General features: G+C 34.4%; 2 protein-coding genes across 2 annotated transcripts in view; one reads left to right on the top strand and one right to left on the bottom strand.

Annotated features, from left to right (window-relative positions):
• The first annotated feature begins 118 nt into the window (after positions 1-118).
• On the top strand, positions 119-4,013 carry LOC120346734 (leucine-rich repeat-containing protein 45-like). The gene is made up of 4 exons (XM_039416546.2): positions 119-1,522; positions 1,983-2,384; positions 2,805-2,960; positions 3,391-4,013. Exons 1-4 carry the CDS (start codon positions 224-226, stop codon positions 3,562-3,564), a joined length of 2,031 nt encoding a protein of 676 aa, XP_039272480.2. The 5' UTR covers positions 119-223; the 3' UTR covers positions 3,565-4,013.
• A 214-nt stretch (positions 4,014-4,227) lies between these two features.
• Positions 4,228-15,650, bottom strand: part of LOC120346733 (neurofibromin-like) — a 43,792-nt gene continuing 32,369 nt past the window's right edge. Inside the window, exons 46-64 of the mRNA XM_078115542.1 lie at positions 15,175-15,345; positions 14,707-14,873; positions 13,925-14,103; positions 13,539-13,673; positions 13,030-13,151; positions 12,640-12,816; positions 11,972-12,052; positions 11,697-11,837; positions 11,009-11,135; positions 10,479-10,610; positions 9,671-9,965; positions 9,076-9,185; positions 8,911-8,987; positions 8,208-8,447; positions 7,584-7,705; positions 6,725-6,867; positions 6,605-6,651; positions 5,938-6,097; positions 4,228-5,410 (exon numbers count right to left, since the gene is read on the bottom strand). Of these exons, the coding sequence (XP_077971668.1) occupies positions 5,229-5,410; positions 5,938-6,097; positions 6,605-6,651; positions 6,725-6,867; positions 7,584-7,705; positions 8,208-8,447; positions 8,911-8,987; positions 9,076-9,185; positions 9,671-9,965; positions 10,479-10,610; positions 11,009-11,135; positions 11,697-11,837; positions 11,972-12,052; positions 12,640-12,816; positions 13,030-13,151; positions 13,539-13,673; positions 13,925-14,103; positions 14,707-14,873; positions 15,175-15,345 (2,808 nt within the window). The 3' untranslated portion in view covers positions 4,228-5,228. The remainder of the gene's footprint in view (positions 5,411-5,937; positions 6,098-6,604; positions 6,652-6,724; positions 6,868-7,583; positions 7,706-8,207; positions 8,448-8,910; positions 8,988-9,075; positions 9,186-9,670; positions 9,966-10,478; positions 10,611-11,008; positions 11,136-11,696; positions 11,838-11,971; positions 12,053-12,639; positions 12,817-13,029; positions 13,152-13,538; positions 13,674-13,924; positions 14,104-14,706; positions 14,874-15,174; positions 15,346-15,650) is intronic.

Raw genomic sequence — 15,650 nt, 5'->3', positions numbered from 1 at the left:
TTATAGTGGCATGCATTTCCGGAAATTAAGGAACCTGTTGTTGATGGGTTAGATAAAAGAAGAGAACCCATTCTTATAATTTTGAATCCCACCACTGTTTGTAACCCTGTAAAAGATAATGTTCTGTAAATTCCTTCTCCAAGAATCATCATTTCATACCACCTCCTGACTTCTGAGTGTCGGTTTCTTGTTTCAGTTAATTTGGTTGCCATAAAACTAGGCAATGGAAGATTTCCGAGGTGCATATCTTCGTATTTGTAAAGAGAATTACATTGAACCCCAAGAATCAGTTCTTGAAAGGATACAATCTCTTGCACATCCTGACATCATCAGCCCTGGTGTACTTGATTTAACATCTTATACATTGACCATTGGAACATGCTGCGCTTTGGGAAAAGCACTCAGCCACGACATTGGCTTCTCTGAAATGCTGCTAACCGATTGTATGCTTAATGAAGAAGGCGTAAAAGTGCTGCTATCTGGTTTGTGCATAAATACATCATTAGAAAGATTGGATTTGCGTGGCAATAATCTTAGTCAAGGTAGTGCTAATGCCCTTGGTCATTTTTTAAAAGAAAATCATACATTGAAATGTCTTTGTCTTGAGTGGAATAACTTAGGTGTATGGGAAGCTTCGTTCAGAACATTTTGTGAAGGATTGGCAACCAATACTGGTCTAGAGAGTTTGGATCTTCGAAACAACCAACTTAACTATGTTGGAGCACAAGAACTGGCTCTGGCATTGCAATCTAACAAAACACTACGCAGTCTCGATGTAAGATGGAATAACATAGGTTTGGTTGGTGGAAAAGCTTTAAACAACGCAGTTCAACACAGCCAAACTTTGGTGAAATGTGAAGTTACAGGGAATAATTTACCACAAGAATTGTCCAATTCTATTGAGCAAAGCGTATTGTTTAATGAAGACAGACAACTTCACGACAGCATGAATAGAAGCAGAACGAAAATTCTGGCTCAGGAAATCAATGAACTAAAACATTCTAAAAGAAAACAAATGGTAGAGTATGAAACTGAAATGGAACAATCCAGAGCTGAGCTCAGCACTACTAAAAAATCATCACTCAGAAAAATAGGCCAGTTGCAAAATGCACTGCAGGAAAATAAATCAGGTCTTAATGCTCTTCGGGCTAAACTCGATATGACCGAAGCTTCACTTGCTCTCGCTCATCAAAAAGCTCAGGATCAAGAAAAACTAATCGAACTTTCTCGTAAAGAAACATCCGATGTTGTGAAAAATTATGAAGCACAGTTGCGGAAAGAACGAGAAGACAGAGCAGCTACGGAAGATAGATTACGGATGGAACTCACTGATAAACAAGAAAAATTATTCAGTTTGGAAGGTGAATTTGCGGATGCAGAAAGTAAAATCAAAAATCAACAACACAGTATCAATTCATTAAAAGAAAATGTAACACAATTAAAATCTGACAACAGGCATACTATAAATACTGCTGATCAGAGACTGGATGAGGAAAGGAGACGACAGCAACAGGCGTTGCAGGTGAATATCTAAATTATATATATCCATTATTATTTATTGGGCATGCGTTTGACTATGGACTGTTTTGTTTGTCCTCTTTACTTTTCAGGTCATTCAGATATACGGAGAAGTCGGGGCGCTGCCCAACAATAAATTAGTATCAGGATTATATTACTGAATTGTCTTTTATTCTTGACTACCAAGTGCAGCGCTTTCAAATTTTTAGAAAGAAGTTTCTCTGACGCTGCAGTTTTTGTGCTTCGAGAGACCGCCGTTTGAATATTTTGATCATATTTCATGCTGCCTCCTAGATGATCTGTTTGCTAGACGTATAAAGCAATGTCGGTTAATATTCATATATGCTGCACTATAATTCCTATTAACTTTTCAACCAATTTTGTTGGGTTTGCTCGGTTTGTCATCTTTTTTTCCTCATGCATTTGCTAAATCTAATTATTGTAATAAACCTCATTAATTTCAGGATCAGGCAAATTTACATCAAAAAATGATGGAAGTTGCTAAAACAGAGTGGGATGATACTGAACGAGCTTTACGTAAAAGAATCAGCGAGTTGCAACATACTAATGTTGACTTAGAAGAGCAGCTGAGTACACAAAATGCAAACTTAATTGCGGAACGTAGCAACTCTGATGAGGCATTACGAAGATTGCGATCACAACTTCAGGAGGAACATCAAATAAGTATTAACCAACTCAATGAAAGGTTGAGATTGTCTTCAACTGAAAAAGGTGATTTGCAAAAACAAGTTGCAAGTCTTTCATCCGAAGTTACTGATGCACAAGCTATGAGAAGTGCAACTACAGTTGAAACTGAAGGGCTAAGACGTACAATACAAAGCTTACAACAACAACTTGCATCAAAAGTAAGTCTTCCAGGCTATCATTTTTTGTGCAGCGTTTTATACTGTAGTTTGGACAGACTGAAATCTTTTCGTTTGACACTGTCTACCCAATTATTTCATTCTGAGTGAGGCGGTGGCGTGGTATTTGAACTCGAGATTTTTAACCGGCAATGCCAATATAGTCAAGGACATTTGACCCTAGGCCACTGTACCCAATCTGCACGCCTTTTGAAATTTAGTCATAACGATTCAGGTGCTGAGATACGGATTATTTGTTTTACTTTTAAAATACTTAGTGTTATTAATGGCAATATGATACTATAGTGATAAATTGTACCAATCTTGGCTTAATACAAAATGTGTTCAGCATGACATATCGCCATAGTAAATCTGTGGACAAAGGTTGGATGTTAACATGTAGACTTTACTCAAAATTCCTAGGATGCAGACATGGTGGCTGAAGTTGGACGAGTACGTACAGATATGCAAAGGAGAGTCAATCAACTTGAAGAAGAGTGTATGCAACATTCGACGCTTCGTGAAAAAATTGTTGAATTAGAAACTAAACTTGGAGATCAAGCTGGCCACAATCGAGAGGTAGTGTTAAGTATAAACTTAGAAAATTGTTTGTCTAGAAATAGGGAAATTTAAGAATTGATGTTACATATTGAATACAAAGTTAGTTTCGATCATGATCATAAGCTTATGCTGCCTTTTGTGTCATTATAATTCTTCATCATTATCAACAATTACCTTTGACAACTCAAAACTATGCCTTTGTTATGATAAGCTGTAACAACAGACATACGGCACACAAGAAGTGAGTGCAGATAGATATATTTGTGCTATTATATCAACTTCAGATATATTTAATCCATCATTGACTAACTCAGTAATCGCCTGTAGGATTTCAATTTCCAATGTGATCTCCTGAATAAGGAAATTTTGCAATATGATCTTGTGTTAGCCGTACTGTCTCCTGCTATTATAACTGATGTGGAAACACATCTATCATTACTTTAAACAGATTATTGAAGAAAAGAACAAAGAAATTGAAAAATTATCAGAGAATTTGCGAAGGATAGAGCAAGAAATCGACCGCATGAGAGAGGACGAAGCACAAAGAGCAGCAGTTCTCCAATCAGCTATAATGAATTATGTTCAGGGTTCAAAGTTCAGAACTCATTCTCCTCAAATATAGTATCTCACAAGAGAACTGGTTATGTTGTTTGTATGAGATTATTTGGGATACATACTTCTTATTTATACTTTACAGATCTTATTGGGCGATTGTCTCCAACCATAAAAGACACCAGTTTCCCAAACCGCATAGGTTTATGCGGTTTTGCACAATGGTTCGGTTCCAATGCCTATACGAGCCTTTGCTACTTTTGCGGTTTCTGTTTGGCACCTTACCGGCTTGACTCTCTTTGATGCTGCTGCACAACCACATGATCCCCAATTTATTCATGGTTTCGTGACTTAGGTAATTAAATAGTTGTAAATATCAATTTAAATTATGTATAGATAGATTATATTTTTTTATACTCTTGAATTTTTCTTTGTGTGTATCATCGTATCATCGCTGGTTTTTTTAATGATAATAATACAGCAAAATAGATGGGATAGAGAAGAGTAGCAGCATTACAAGTACATACTAATTAAATACTCATTCATCTAAGAAAGTTGACCCAGGGGTTCTGAAACTTTTGTGGTGTCATGGAGGAATTTGAGAGAAGCGTGATTGGATCTCACAAGTGCTTACGAAAAACACTACTGATAAAATCAGTCTGAAGTCCAATCCATACCTATTTTTGTACTGTACGCCGGATTGCATAAAAAATAGATGAGATATGAGCCAATATGCAATGCTTCATTTTAATGCACATTATATAAAGTAGGCAGCAAGAGGCCCTACTGGATTACATGTATAAACCAACTAATCGAGTGCGCAGTATCAGGATAAAAAATAACACTGAGAAACTTTAATATTCAAGATACTGGTACCATATTCTAGATTACACCAGGCCATGATAACAATGAGTTTGGGTTGCTTGACAATATGGGTACAATTATATATGTGTATGAACAATCACACTGACAACAACTTTTCTCTGAAATTTACAATAAAAGTATTAAAACAGTTCTGAATATAAAAAATTGATATAATAAAATGTGCATTAATACACAACCAGACACAAACGAGCTTATAATCTCACACAGCTTAACATGCACCAGATAACATTCATCACACAATACAAAAAAAAAACAGCACCGAAAATGGAGCCCAGTGTAATATGCATGATTGATGAACAATCTTGAAAAATTTCATCGAACATTTTTGATTTGAAAAAATAGCTGATGAGCTGCCACATTAGGCAACTGCTCCAGCTAATATTCACAATACGTGAATACATCTAAATTAAAAATAGAATGTGTACTATCAAAGCATAGAGTGAAATAAAGGTCATGTACCATCACTGATCATAATACAAGGAAATTTTTGAAGTCATCTTCATATCCATTGCTAGACATCCTAAGCTCTGGCCAAACAATCTGGAGCGAGCGCAAATTACTTTGCTTTGGGCATGCCATAAGAACATTCAAATCAAACATGTCTTCATATGTCTATAAATACTTGTATCCACTATTGCACGATAACGACATCTAGCAAGATACGTCATTTGAAGTTGTCCAGATTTTGTGTCTAATAAGCTTGTAATATAGTTCAGAGCATCTTCATGGTTTACCAATGTAATAGAAGTTACTCTGAAACTTGACAAAAATATTCCAACTGCATTAATTACGGAATATATTTTGCCAAACTCTCACACTGATGATGAAATATTTTTCATTTATCTGATACTATTTAGAAATAGGAATAGTCAGTTTTGGTCCCCTTTGTCTAAAACTTGGTGTTTTGCCAGAAGGAGACGTTGCAGGAGCTTGTGTTTGGGCCGCAGATGCTTGAGGGCTTGAACGAAGCGTTTCATTCATGGCTTCTTCGTTCTCACTGAGATTGTCAGATGATAATCCTTCATCAGATCCTGAGTAAATATAAATTCTATGGGACTATTCGGTATTAACGTTTTGGAAACAGCCAGATGCAAATTTTGAAACTTTTATTTGAATGCCCTTTATTTGGTTTTATAAAGCTTAGGGTTATAAAAGAGAATTATAAGACGAGGTGCAACTGATATACTGTGTTTGTGTTGTAAGGCCAGAAAGCAATATGCGAAATCAGCTGGCACCCAACTGGATGCTACAGAGCCATGTATCATACAAACATTATAGCTAGCTAGCTTGCGGGTAAATTCCCTTTGTCGGTCTGAATTTTGTGTAAAATGTTTTTTTCAGTTTTAGATAAGCATTGTATATCATGCAGTTATTCCACGATATATAATGCGAATAAAATTTAGATATATTGTATGGTAAAATCTAGATATACAAGTATTTTAGAATACACATATTTAGACGAGAGTTATTTTGAGCAACTGAATTTGATGCTGAAATTTTATACCAAGCAGGAACAAAAAAAATTTGTTAATGAAAAAATCCAAGAGTTGAAAAATACCTTCTTCATATCTCAAATCTTCTCCAGATGCAGCTGATAATGTGCTGTTTAAACTTTGTCGAGATGCAACAGGAGTAAGATCAGCAACATCACCAAAATACCCAGTTACAACTGCATCAATCAAGTTAACTAAGGTCGATGTATTGTCAAGGTTGACAGACTGGATAAGGATACAAAAAATTATATTTTTAAACCAATATATCGCCACTTTCAATCCGATGCATCTGCAAACATAGTACTGAGGGCTTAGTGATCAAGAGTGCTGCCAAGTGTAACGACTGGTTAAATATTCCCATACCCTACAAGGACTGGTGGGCAGACAAGAGGTTGATGATTGCTTTATGTCATGACTAAGTCTTCTTATCTTCCCTGTTCTCCCCCTCCCACATATTACAAAAAAATCCTGCTACTGTCTGTATGACACAAGTAAAGTATTGATAGTTTCAAAAGTTTATTAGTTTTTAGCATCACAACATTACGAATAAATAAGGGCAACCATTGGTAACGTTCAGCAGTGTGTTCAAAGCATCTCTGTCCCAATCTATTCACAATACATATTTTCAAAACATTAAGATTTTTACAAAGCACTGAGTGTGAATTTTGCTGTTCATTTTAGAGCTATCTGAGCCACCAAACTAAAATGGGTATCTATAACAACTCATCTTACCTGTGGAAAAGGACCAGCATATTTCCACACCCCTCCAAATCCAATATCTGTAAAACAAACAAGTCATAAAAAATGCTCAAATATCTTCACGCAACAGTGTTCAAATAGAAAAAATCATACTTTGTAGAAAGGATGTCTGATGTTGTCCTCTCGTTTCATCATTACAAACAGAATTATGAACAATCATTTGTACTGCACTGAGTATTGAAAGATCTTGGCAGTTGTTCAGTAATGAACTAATTTTCTGATCCAGTAGACTGTGCCTGTTATGAATCAAGACAATTGACAGTTTTGAATTTTCGATCATTATACCAAAACACAGGCCCTTTTCAATATTCCTAAAAGGTTTCCAACACTACGGAATTCTGTTACAGTTTGAAATGAATGAAATCTTACTGGTTCGGATCGCTGCCCTCTGGGTGGCTTTGTGTACTTTCTATCAAGCTGGGATTACCAGGGCATTTACTGGATACCTTTGAACAATAATGTTGAACAAAAGCACTGATATGCTCTACAGTCACTGAAACTTGTTGATTAATACAGTGGAAAGCACTTGAAATTAACCTAGAATCAAGATTTTTCATTTGTGCCTCAGAAAAGAAAAAGGCAGAAGATTTCCTATTGATCAGGATGAATGGTGAAAGAAACTGTACCCGATCACCAGTTACCACATCCATTCCACGATTTGTACATATGACCTCATATAGAGTAAGACACTGTGCAAAGCAGGGCTGGGGAGCTGCTTCGATTATTCGTATGCAGTGTTAGGAAAATATAAATGTCAAAGAACAAAAGCCACATCTCCGTGCTCCGACTCCAGTTTCCCAGCCCTGGTGCAAAGGCAGTGTTACAAGATTTTGACAAGGAAAATGTGCCAGAATATAGCAATAGTTTAGTCACAAAAGCAACATTTATGTTTAATTGAATATAAAAATAGACATTTTTGACGTTCTGAAAAGATAACTGAAGAGGAACTTACACAATAGGGAATACTTCTGGGAAAACAACACTAGCTTCTGCTAAATATTCATATAACACTCTTGCTTCCAAATCATCCGACCAATATCGAATCTGTGTTGCCAGGATTGTGAGAAGCAAAGCCTGAAGAATACGAAGATAATCAATTTCAGTGATCCAAAGACTAAAAAAATACTGAACAATTTTTACTCCTTATTCTCTTCTGTCAAAATATAACTGCAAAAAAGCCCTAAGGGTTGGTGTGAGAGAGTAGGCATTCAAACACAGTTTAGTCAAAAATAAGCAAGTTCATGCTTATCATTTCAAAATCAAAAGGAGAGCATTGCTCAAATACATGGACACGTAGGTCACGCATCAGAACCGATTTCACTGAGAAGATCAGGGGCCAAGCAATATATAAAAAAGTCTCCTTCTAATTTAAATATAACGGCAAATTTTTGGCAAAATATAGAGCCCGACCATATTTTAAGTACTGAAAATATGAAATTAAAGTCCATTCGTTTCGAAAAATAGCTATCGTATTTCAACAACAAATGTCACTCCGAAATTCAAAACATTCCATATATACACTTTGTGTCTAGTAAACACATTAAAAATTTGAATCCTAAAGAACATATATATATACCTGAGATTCATTATCTTGCAACATCTCGTCATCTAAAAGCACATTGAATGCTGGATCAGTTGACAACTTTCTCCGTGAATGTCGAGAAGATGATGATTTTGCAGATGAAGATGTGGACGAAGAGTGTTTACATGACGATGGTCCACGACGAGATCTACTTCCATTCACCCTGTGTGATGGACCAGCACCACTACTACTACATGTACTGCTGTCCGAATCATGAGACATACCTTCACAAACCTGCAACAATAGGTTCATTGGTATTTTTTGGAGGGATTGGAAGTAGCAAATACTAGAAATTATATGGCAGAACCAAGATGGAAATGTTGTTGTTTATGAGCGGGCAATATATATTTAAATTCTATTTTATACGGGTGGCATGCCCTCATTCTGAACAAGTCTTTGAAATGGGTTCCTTTGTCGATTGTTCATTTTTGCCACCAGATATATTTAACCTGTGATTCCATCATAGTTGAGTCTATTCTTAGGTTGAATGATGTAAACGTAAGACCATTTCAACTTATCTTGCAAAAGTGAAATTTTTAAAATGGCAAAAAAATCTCCTTTTTCTGGGATAAAGACAAGTAGTTCAAGAATAATGATGCCCAGACTATAACTATTGCAAATGATACTACAACATCACTCCTCCAACACCACTCCTCTCCTTTGTTTACAATTCATAAATGTGAAATAAGGAACTTACTCTTCTGAGTTTTGTTGGTGTACTCGTGTTCTCACGTCCATCATGTCTTTTGGAAGAAGTTGACAATCCTTTTTTTACTGTGAAATGTAAAATTAACATGATTGTCTGGATAAAAATTTATAACAACATTTACTTTGATAGTTAGAAATTACAAAAATTTTTTACTTCGAAGAGGTGTTGCTGATAATTCAGTTGATTTCGCTGGAATTGCCGGAGCATATCTTTGCTGCGATACATCAGGTTCAGTTGGAAGTGGGCTGGGATTCTGTGCACTCCTATGAAAAATTACAAGGTAGTTTTATTTTGCTGAAGAGCTTTGTAGTTCGGTTACGATTACCTCACAAGGAAATGGAATTTCAATGAAAAAAAATTTATATTCCACTCTATCGTGATAATAGTTAAACAAATTATAAAATACAATATGGTTGTTAATTGCTAAAAGTTATTGCTCAACAGGAAGTTATTCAAAAAGATCCTCAATTTTTATTAAGACAAATATACAGAACATTTCAATATACATAACTTGGACAAATTTTGGGATCAACTCTTAAATTTCTGGACCAATGCCTAAAAAATATGGCATCAAGATAATTGATCTATCATTTAAAAAAATATTCTGATTTTAGTTGTCATACAATTTTCTCAAGCTTTTTTGACTGATCTAGAGCAAGCTTTTAGTAAAAAATTGAATTTTTGGAAATTCAGAACACGATTTTTTTTTAAATTTCATGAATAGGATAAGCTCTGTGTCACATTTCACCTGCGAGAAGAATGGCTGTCTGTAGATTTGGCATCAGAATTATTTTCTATATCATCAGTTACCACTTGAGGTGGTACAGAGCAAGAAACCATGGCTGTTGTAACGGTAACAGTAGATGGCTGTGATCCATTGGATGGTCGTCGTTGCTGCGCTTGTGCAGGAGGATGAAGTTGTCGATGACTACTTGATTTACCGATAGTCGATGAAGATGTAGATTGACGACTGGATGACGATGATCCAGGTTTTATTCTGGTTCCGCAATATCGCTGAACTTCAGCACTAACAGGTAGTAAAGCTGGAATTATAAAATTGCTTTATTTAATACGCAATTACTTTCATTTCCTAAATATGCTGATAAGCTGTACTAAGCCATAAAATCGATGATGGTGATCAGCTTCTTTCAAACAATTTCAACATCAAATGAATTGTAAGGTAACCTGAAACTATCACAAACAAGCAATGGTGTAACACTCATTGATGGAGTATTTCGACCTAGAGTAATTTGATATCAGACAACCCAGTTCTCGGCCAAAAATTTTTTTTAATTTAATTTAGCTATTTATGATGATGAAATTTAGATTAATTTTGGCCTTGGCTTAAAGCCAGATTTCTGCACGGAAGTTGTGTGATGAGCTACAGTATGATGTAGGATAACATGAGATGATCGCAATTATTTACAACTACAAGTCTATCCGGGTCAGAAAACAAAGTATCATCATCAAACGTCAATGTTTATTCCATGTTATGGCATCACAGACAAACACACAGAGTTTCAGTCTATTATTTATATGATATGAAATGCATTTACCTGTTAAATAGGCCACACTATCTGGATTGACTTCATACTTCTCACATTGCCTATGTCTAGATGTCAATTCCAACATAAATTGTAGTATGCGGATTGCTCTGGATACAACTGATGAGTCAGGATGACGAAAGCCTGCAAAATAATGAATTATGGATGTCATCAATAGATCATTTCATTAACAATTGTATAATTTAAAATGGTAATTTTATGATATGCTGGTACGTCAATGGAGAACTTGCTATGTTTAGAGTTATCTTAATGAGAAACTATACCCTCTATAAATAAAAGTTATTTTTCATGATAGATAAATTCATCACTGACAGTGATGGAACAAAAAAAAAACAGCTTGCAGAAGACATTATCTTCTAGTATTTTTTTAGTTTGGCAAACCTCATTTCTACCGTCTGTACTTTTTAAACAAAAATTCAGTCATATGATCCAATCAACAACAACATGCGATTATTTAAGGGATTTCAGGAATTAAACATTTGAAAAGATCTTATATTGCAAAGCACGGATGCTTTGTGTACCTTTTAATATATAACTGACGAAAGCAAAATGAAATCTTGATTTGAAACTGATTCCAAGTGCTTGATCAAGTTGTTGAAAATGTCTTTCTAATCTAGATCTCATGTTCATCAGGAAAGTAGCAGGAGGCTAAAAATAAAACATGTAACGTATGACCACAAATAACAAAACTTCCTCAAAAAAGCAAGTATATTAGTGAGATGTCATAGTCCACCTTTGTCGAACAAAACAAGATATAACTGAAAAGACAAAGGTCATCATAATTATAAATTTGAAGAATGTAGGGATGGACTGTCTGTCTACTAAAGCATTCTTATGGATCCACGGATCCGAAGTTGGAAGTAAACAAGAAGATAGGAACTATAGTTCAATACACAATACCCTAGTACTCTCAGTAACAAATAACTCTAATAAATTCCCTGCCCACAAGGTTGAAAAACTCCTTATTCCATGAATCGTTGAATCAGTAGAAAATGCTCAGATCGCGTAACTAGAAATGGTTCAAGCAGCATGACATTGAATTTACCAATTTTATACAAGTAATATTGTTGTAGTAAGAATAAAGATGCAGAAACACTAGTAATGTATTATGATCTCAGTATTACATTACCATTTCATAGTTGAACATACGATTAATAATGTACCTATCAAATATAACAGCATTACACTAAGAAGCCAAAAACAACCTACCTGCTTTCCAAAGACATTCATTTCATCCAAATGATTCAAATTTTGTTCAATCAATGATAAACCAGCAGAATAAATTGAGGTGTCTTCAAGTTGTAATGCAGCTATGCCAATCCAGAAAAATATGGAATGAATTTCGAAGTCCTGAGGAATAGACAAAGGGTTTTGTATATTCAGTGTATCAAAATAGCTTGGTTTGACACTAATTTCACATTTGATCATAATTAATTGAAAATTCGATTTGGAATAATGAGGTAAAGAAATAAAAAAGACTATACCGCTTGCATAACCAGCTGCAATCTTGTGAAACATAGAAGTGTTGCTTCCAATAAATTTAGGTCTGCATGAGATTCCAACGACTGAAAGATAAATATTAGCAGAAATTTTCAATAAAGTTTTAAAAAATAGTTTGTTGGTGCTGTGCATTGGATTTATTCATGATATCATTCATAATCAAAGTGAATCGTGTGTGAAGCATTGAAAGTGAAAATTCATTCAACACAGCAAAGTCAAATTTACCTTTGAGCTTTTATTCAATGGGAAACTTTATATAAAAAAAAATCACACTGTATCTTAGAATATTTTGCTAATTTAATCATTGGCTAATTTTTTCATAGATCAGATGAAATTTTCATATTTATCTTGGGGAGAGGAAAGGGTTTAAACAGCTTAATTAAACCACAACTTCTCATTAGTTTTAGTTACCAGTCAACCCACAAACACGTTATCTCTCACTGAATTTCAATCTGTGAACCTAATTATGGAGAATGATCAAGTATCTACTATATAACAAACCTAATAAGCATTATATAAAGATTTTATGAAACTCGAAATGTTTTCAGAATATATGACAGAACACAAATAACATTGTTATCTTCTTCTAAAATCATCTTCCACGTTTAAAATCGCCAAATATAGAAAGAAACCAACTTCATTCAATACTCACTCTTCCCATGATACGAAGTATTTGTTTGATATGCCTCGGACCAATTTGCTTTGATATACATCCCAGGACAACTAGAGCTCTCGCTTGTAAAGATGGATTGTATTGGAATGCAAACTTGTGACTCAATTTACTCCAAACGTTTATCCATTGACAATTTACAATGTCTTTGCCACATGCCTTAATTAAAATGAGACTTGAAAATTGTATTTATGAATTTGAATTCTATGAATGAACATTTGCATGCACTTTGTTTACTGTGTGAAATATTGAGAAATCAAGAATACAAACAAAATAGGGCTAAGTGAAATGCCCTGCATAACAACATGTTTTTCCAATAATTGCCATACATTCAGTAAAAAGCAATAGTCAATATAACAAGATAAATAATACCTCCATAACTTCGAGTAACGCATCAGTGATCACATCAACAAAAGATAAATTGATTACTTCATTATCTTCTTCAATAATAATGTCATTTATCGATCCTGATTCTAATCCTGCTCCTAGGTACCCTACACAAAAATGACAACACCACTTGACTAAAAGTCGTTCAAATGTTTGAAAATTATTGAAATGGTTACAAAACAACTAACTTTTTAACATATAGAATGAAAAAATCATTTTAAAAAAGGAAATCTTATGTAAAAAAGAAAATCTTACGTAAAAATCTTTTCTCAAAGTCTTATGGTACTCACCATTTACACCAAAATTTGCTGTTTTATCTTAATTCATGGGGACACTTTTATATGGCGTTTAACCTTCAAGTGCCTATACTTAAGCATTGCTAAATAGTAAAAAAAATTCTTCCATTTCAAATAGAGTCATATACTTCATTAAAAGCGACCAGTAACTCAATGCTGCTCAAAACTATAGCAAAATGTGATCATATATAAAATCACCTTGGAATTCTTCAGGACTTGTAGGCTGAAAAGCAGTATCGACAGGTGATTTAACTTTTGAAATTCCAAACAATCTATAAAATTTTGGTAGACAAAACTCTGTCAAACTCAACCGAAGGACTTGTTGAGATTCTTCTGCAAATATAAAGCAACAGATTAAAACTAAAACGCAGCTTCCTGCGCCATTGAGACCATGTACTTGAAACAAATACCTGGCTGACTAGACTACTCCCGTACCCGAAATAGACTGCAGGGTTCACCACATGAATAAGTCGACTTATTGGTCTTATTAAATCTTAAGTTCTAATACCAGAGTTCATGTGCATCTGAACCGCATTTTATACATGGTTCGAAAACATTGTTATAGAAAACAATAACATCAATACCTTTGAATTGTGTCTGTTTGCAAGTCAGAAGAGAATGTATGATATTGACAACCAATCCATGTATAGATGCTCGTAAAGATAAAGGACCGGTATGTAAAAGTAGAGTCACCAGATGACAAAGATATGGCAGATGTGTTGTTACATCCAGATTGTTGTTGAATGATAACATCAGAAGGTATCTTCAAATGAAAAAGTACAAACAATATTTATTGTACATATAGAGATAGTCTCAGAAAATTCTACTAGATTTATTTCATATAAGATACTTTTCGAACGTTTTCGCGTTCAAGAATCATCCACTGATACGTAAAGAGGTACTTTTTTCTGGATGACTGAAATTTTACCAGTTCAACATTGTTCATTTACCAAATTTATTACACTCTTGGAAAGGACAAGGTGTTTGAACTTGCAGTATCAACATAGGTAAATCCAAGTCTTCAACAAATATTATAAATTGGTGGTCATGTGACTCAACTATTTTATGTTTCTCAGTGGAGCTATTCTTCAGATAACATGAATGAGTTTGAATGGAGCCATTGCGCATTCTAAGTTTTCTACCATTTACACCGCCTTACAAAACCCCCAAATCTACCAGTCTAGTTTGAGAGTTGGGAATGAATCCACAGTGCAGTGAAATCATGATTTGGGCTAAATTTCCCATCCTCATATCTTGTATAAATTATCAATTGAAAAAAAAAGGGCAAACATCAGATAAAGAGGAAAAAAATGCTAAAATTGTTATTGATTTTACATACATTACTACAGTATTTTTTATTACTTACCTGGCTAAAATGGCAATATCTTCCCAGTGTCTGTGTTTTTCCAATGTCGGTGTTGGACGTAGCGAAGTCTTGTCAACAATTTCACATAATCTACTGATAATTTTACTTGAAACCAGTTTCATGTTGTTTGCTGCCAAAGCTACCGATGTATCAGCCATCACTTCTGCCTACAAATAGAGTATAGAATACTTTTATAAAACTTTAAAATATATTTTCTCATTATTAGCTAATTTAGTTCAGGTTCAACACTTCAACCACATCCACCTAATAGTTGAATTAAACACAGCATATAAAAAAAGGAATCCAATGACGGAATCCACCTTTACGAATTTAGTTTTTGTAAATGACAACTGTCTATAGTTGAAACCAGGTGAACCAAAAGTAGATATAACATACGACAAAAAGAACATTTATAGATTAGAAGTTCTTTATGGAAATGACACATTTTCTCATCCAAATGATCCATACCTCTTTAGATCCTAGTCCTTCCCTTGCACTTGTCTCAATGAAAGCATCAAGCACCATGTCTATAAGATCAGGCATTTGCCCAATACTTCCCCAAATTTTAGTTTGAACACTTGGATAAAAATCTTTTTCATCGACTGTCAGCTCAATCAATCGGTGGATGATGGAGAGAATCTTCAAAAAATTAAGATTGGCTATCTGTCATTGATATTACATAGAATTTGAGTAATAATTAATATTTGAATTTTTAAATTATCATACCAGTACCATCCAAAATTTGTGAAAAAGTTATCACTGAATACAATCCAAAAGGTACTCACGTACGGAGTCCAATTTATAAAAATTCCAGCCATTATATTAGGAAAAGATTATGGAAGATTTTTGAATGAAATTTTGTGACAAGCTGGTATTAAATAATAACCAGTCAAAATAACACCACAAACAACATTAAAGTACATTGAGGAATACAGACTTATATG

The sequence above is a fragment of the Styela clava genome, chromosome 8 (assembly GCF_964204865.1).
Source record: "Styela clava chromosome 8, kaStyClav1.hap1.2, whole genome shotgun sequence".
Taxonomy (NCBI): Eukaryota; Metazoa; Chordata; class Ascidiacea; order Stolidobranchia; family Styelidae; genus Styela; species Styela clava.
Note: the sequence above shows the minus strand (reverse complement) of the source record. Positions and strands in the feature narration are given on the sequence as shown.

Bases quoted from the DNA above. Each gene is read 5' to 3' on its own strand.
- LOC120346734 (XM_039416546.2), top strand. From the start codon at position 224: ATGGAAGATTTCCGAGGTGCATATCTTCGTATTTGTAAAGAGAATTAC. The intron at 2,385-2,804 runs GTAAGTCTTCCA...CAAAATTCCTAG, and splicing joins AACAACAACTTGCATCAAAA to GATGCAGACATGGTGGCTGA. The intron at 2,961-3,390 runs GTAGTGTTAAGT...TACTTTAAACAG, and splicing joins AAGCTGGCCACAATCGAGAG to ATTATTGAAGAAAAGAACAA.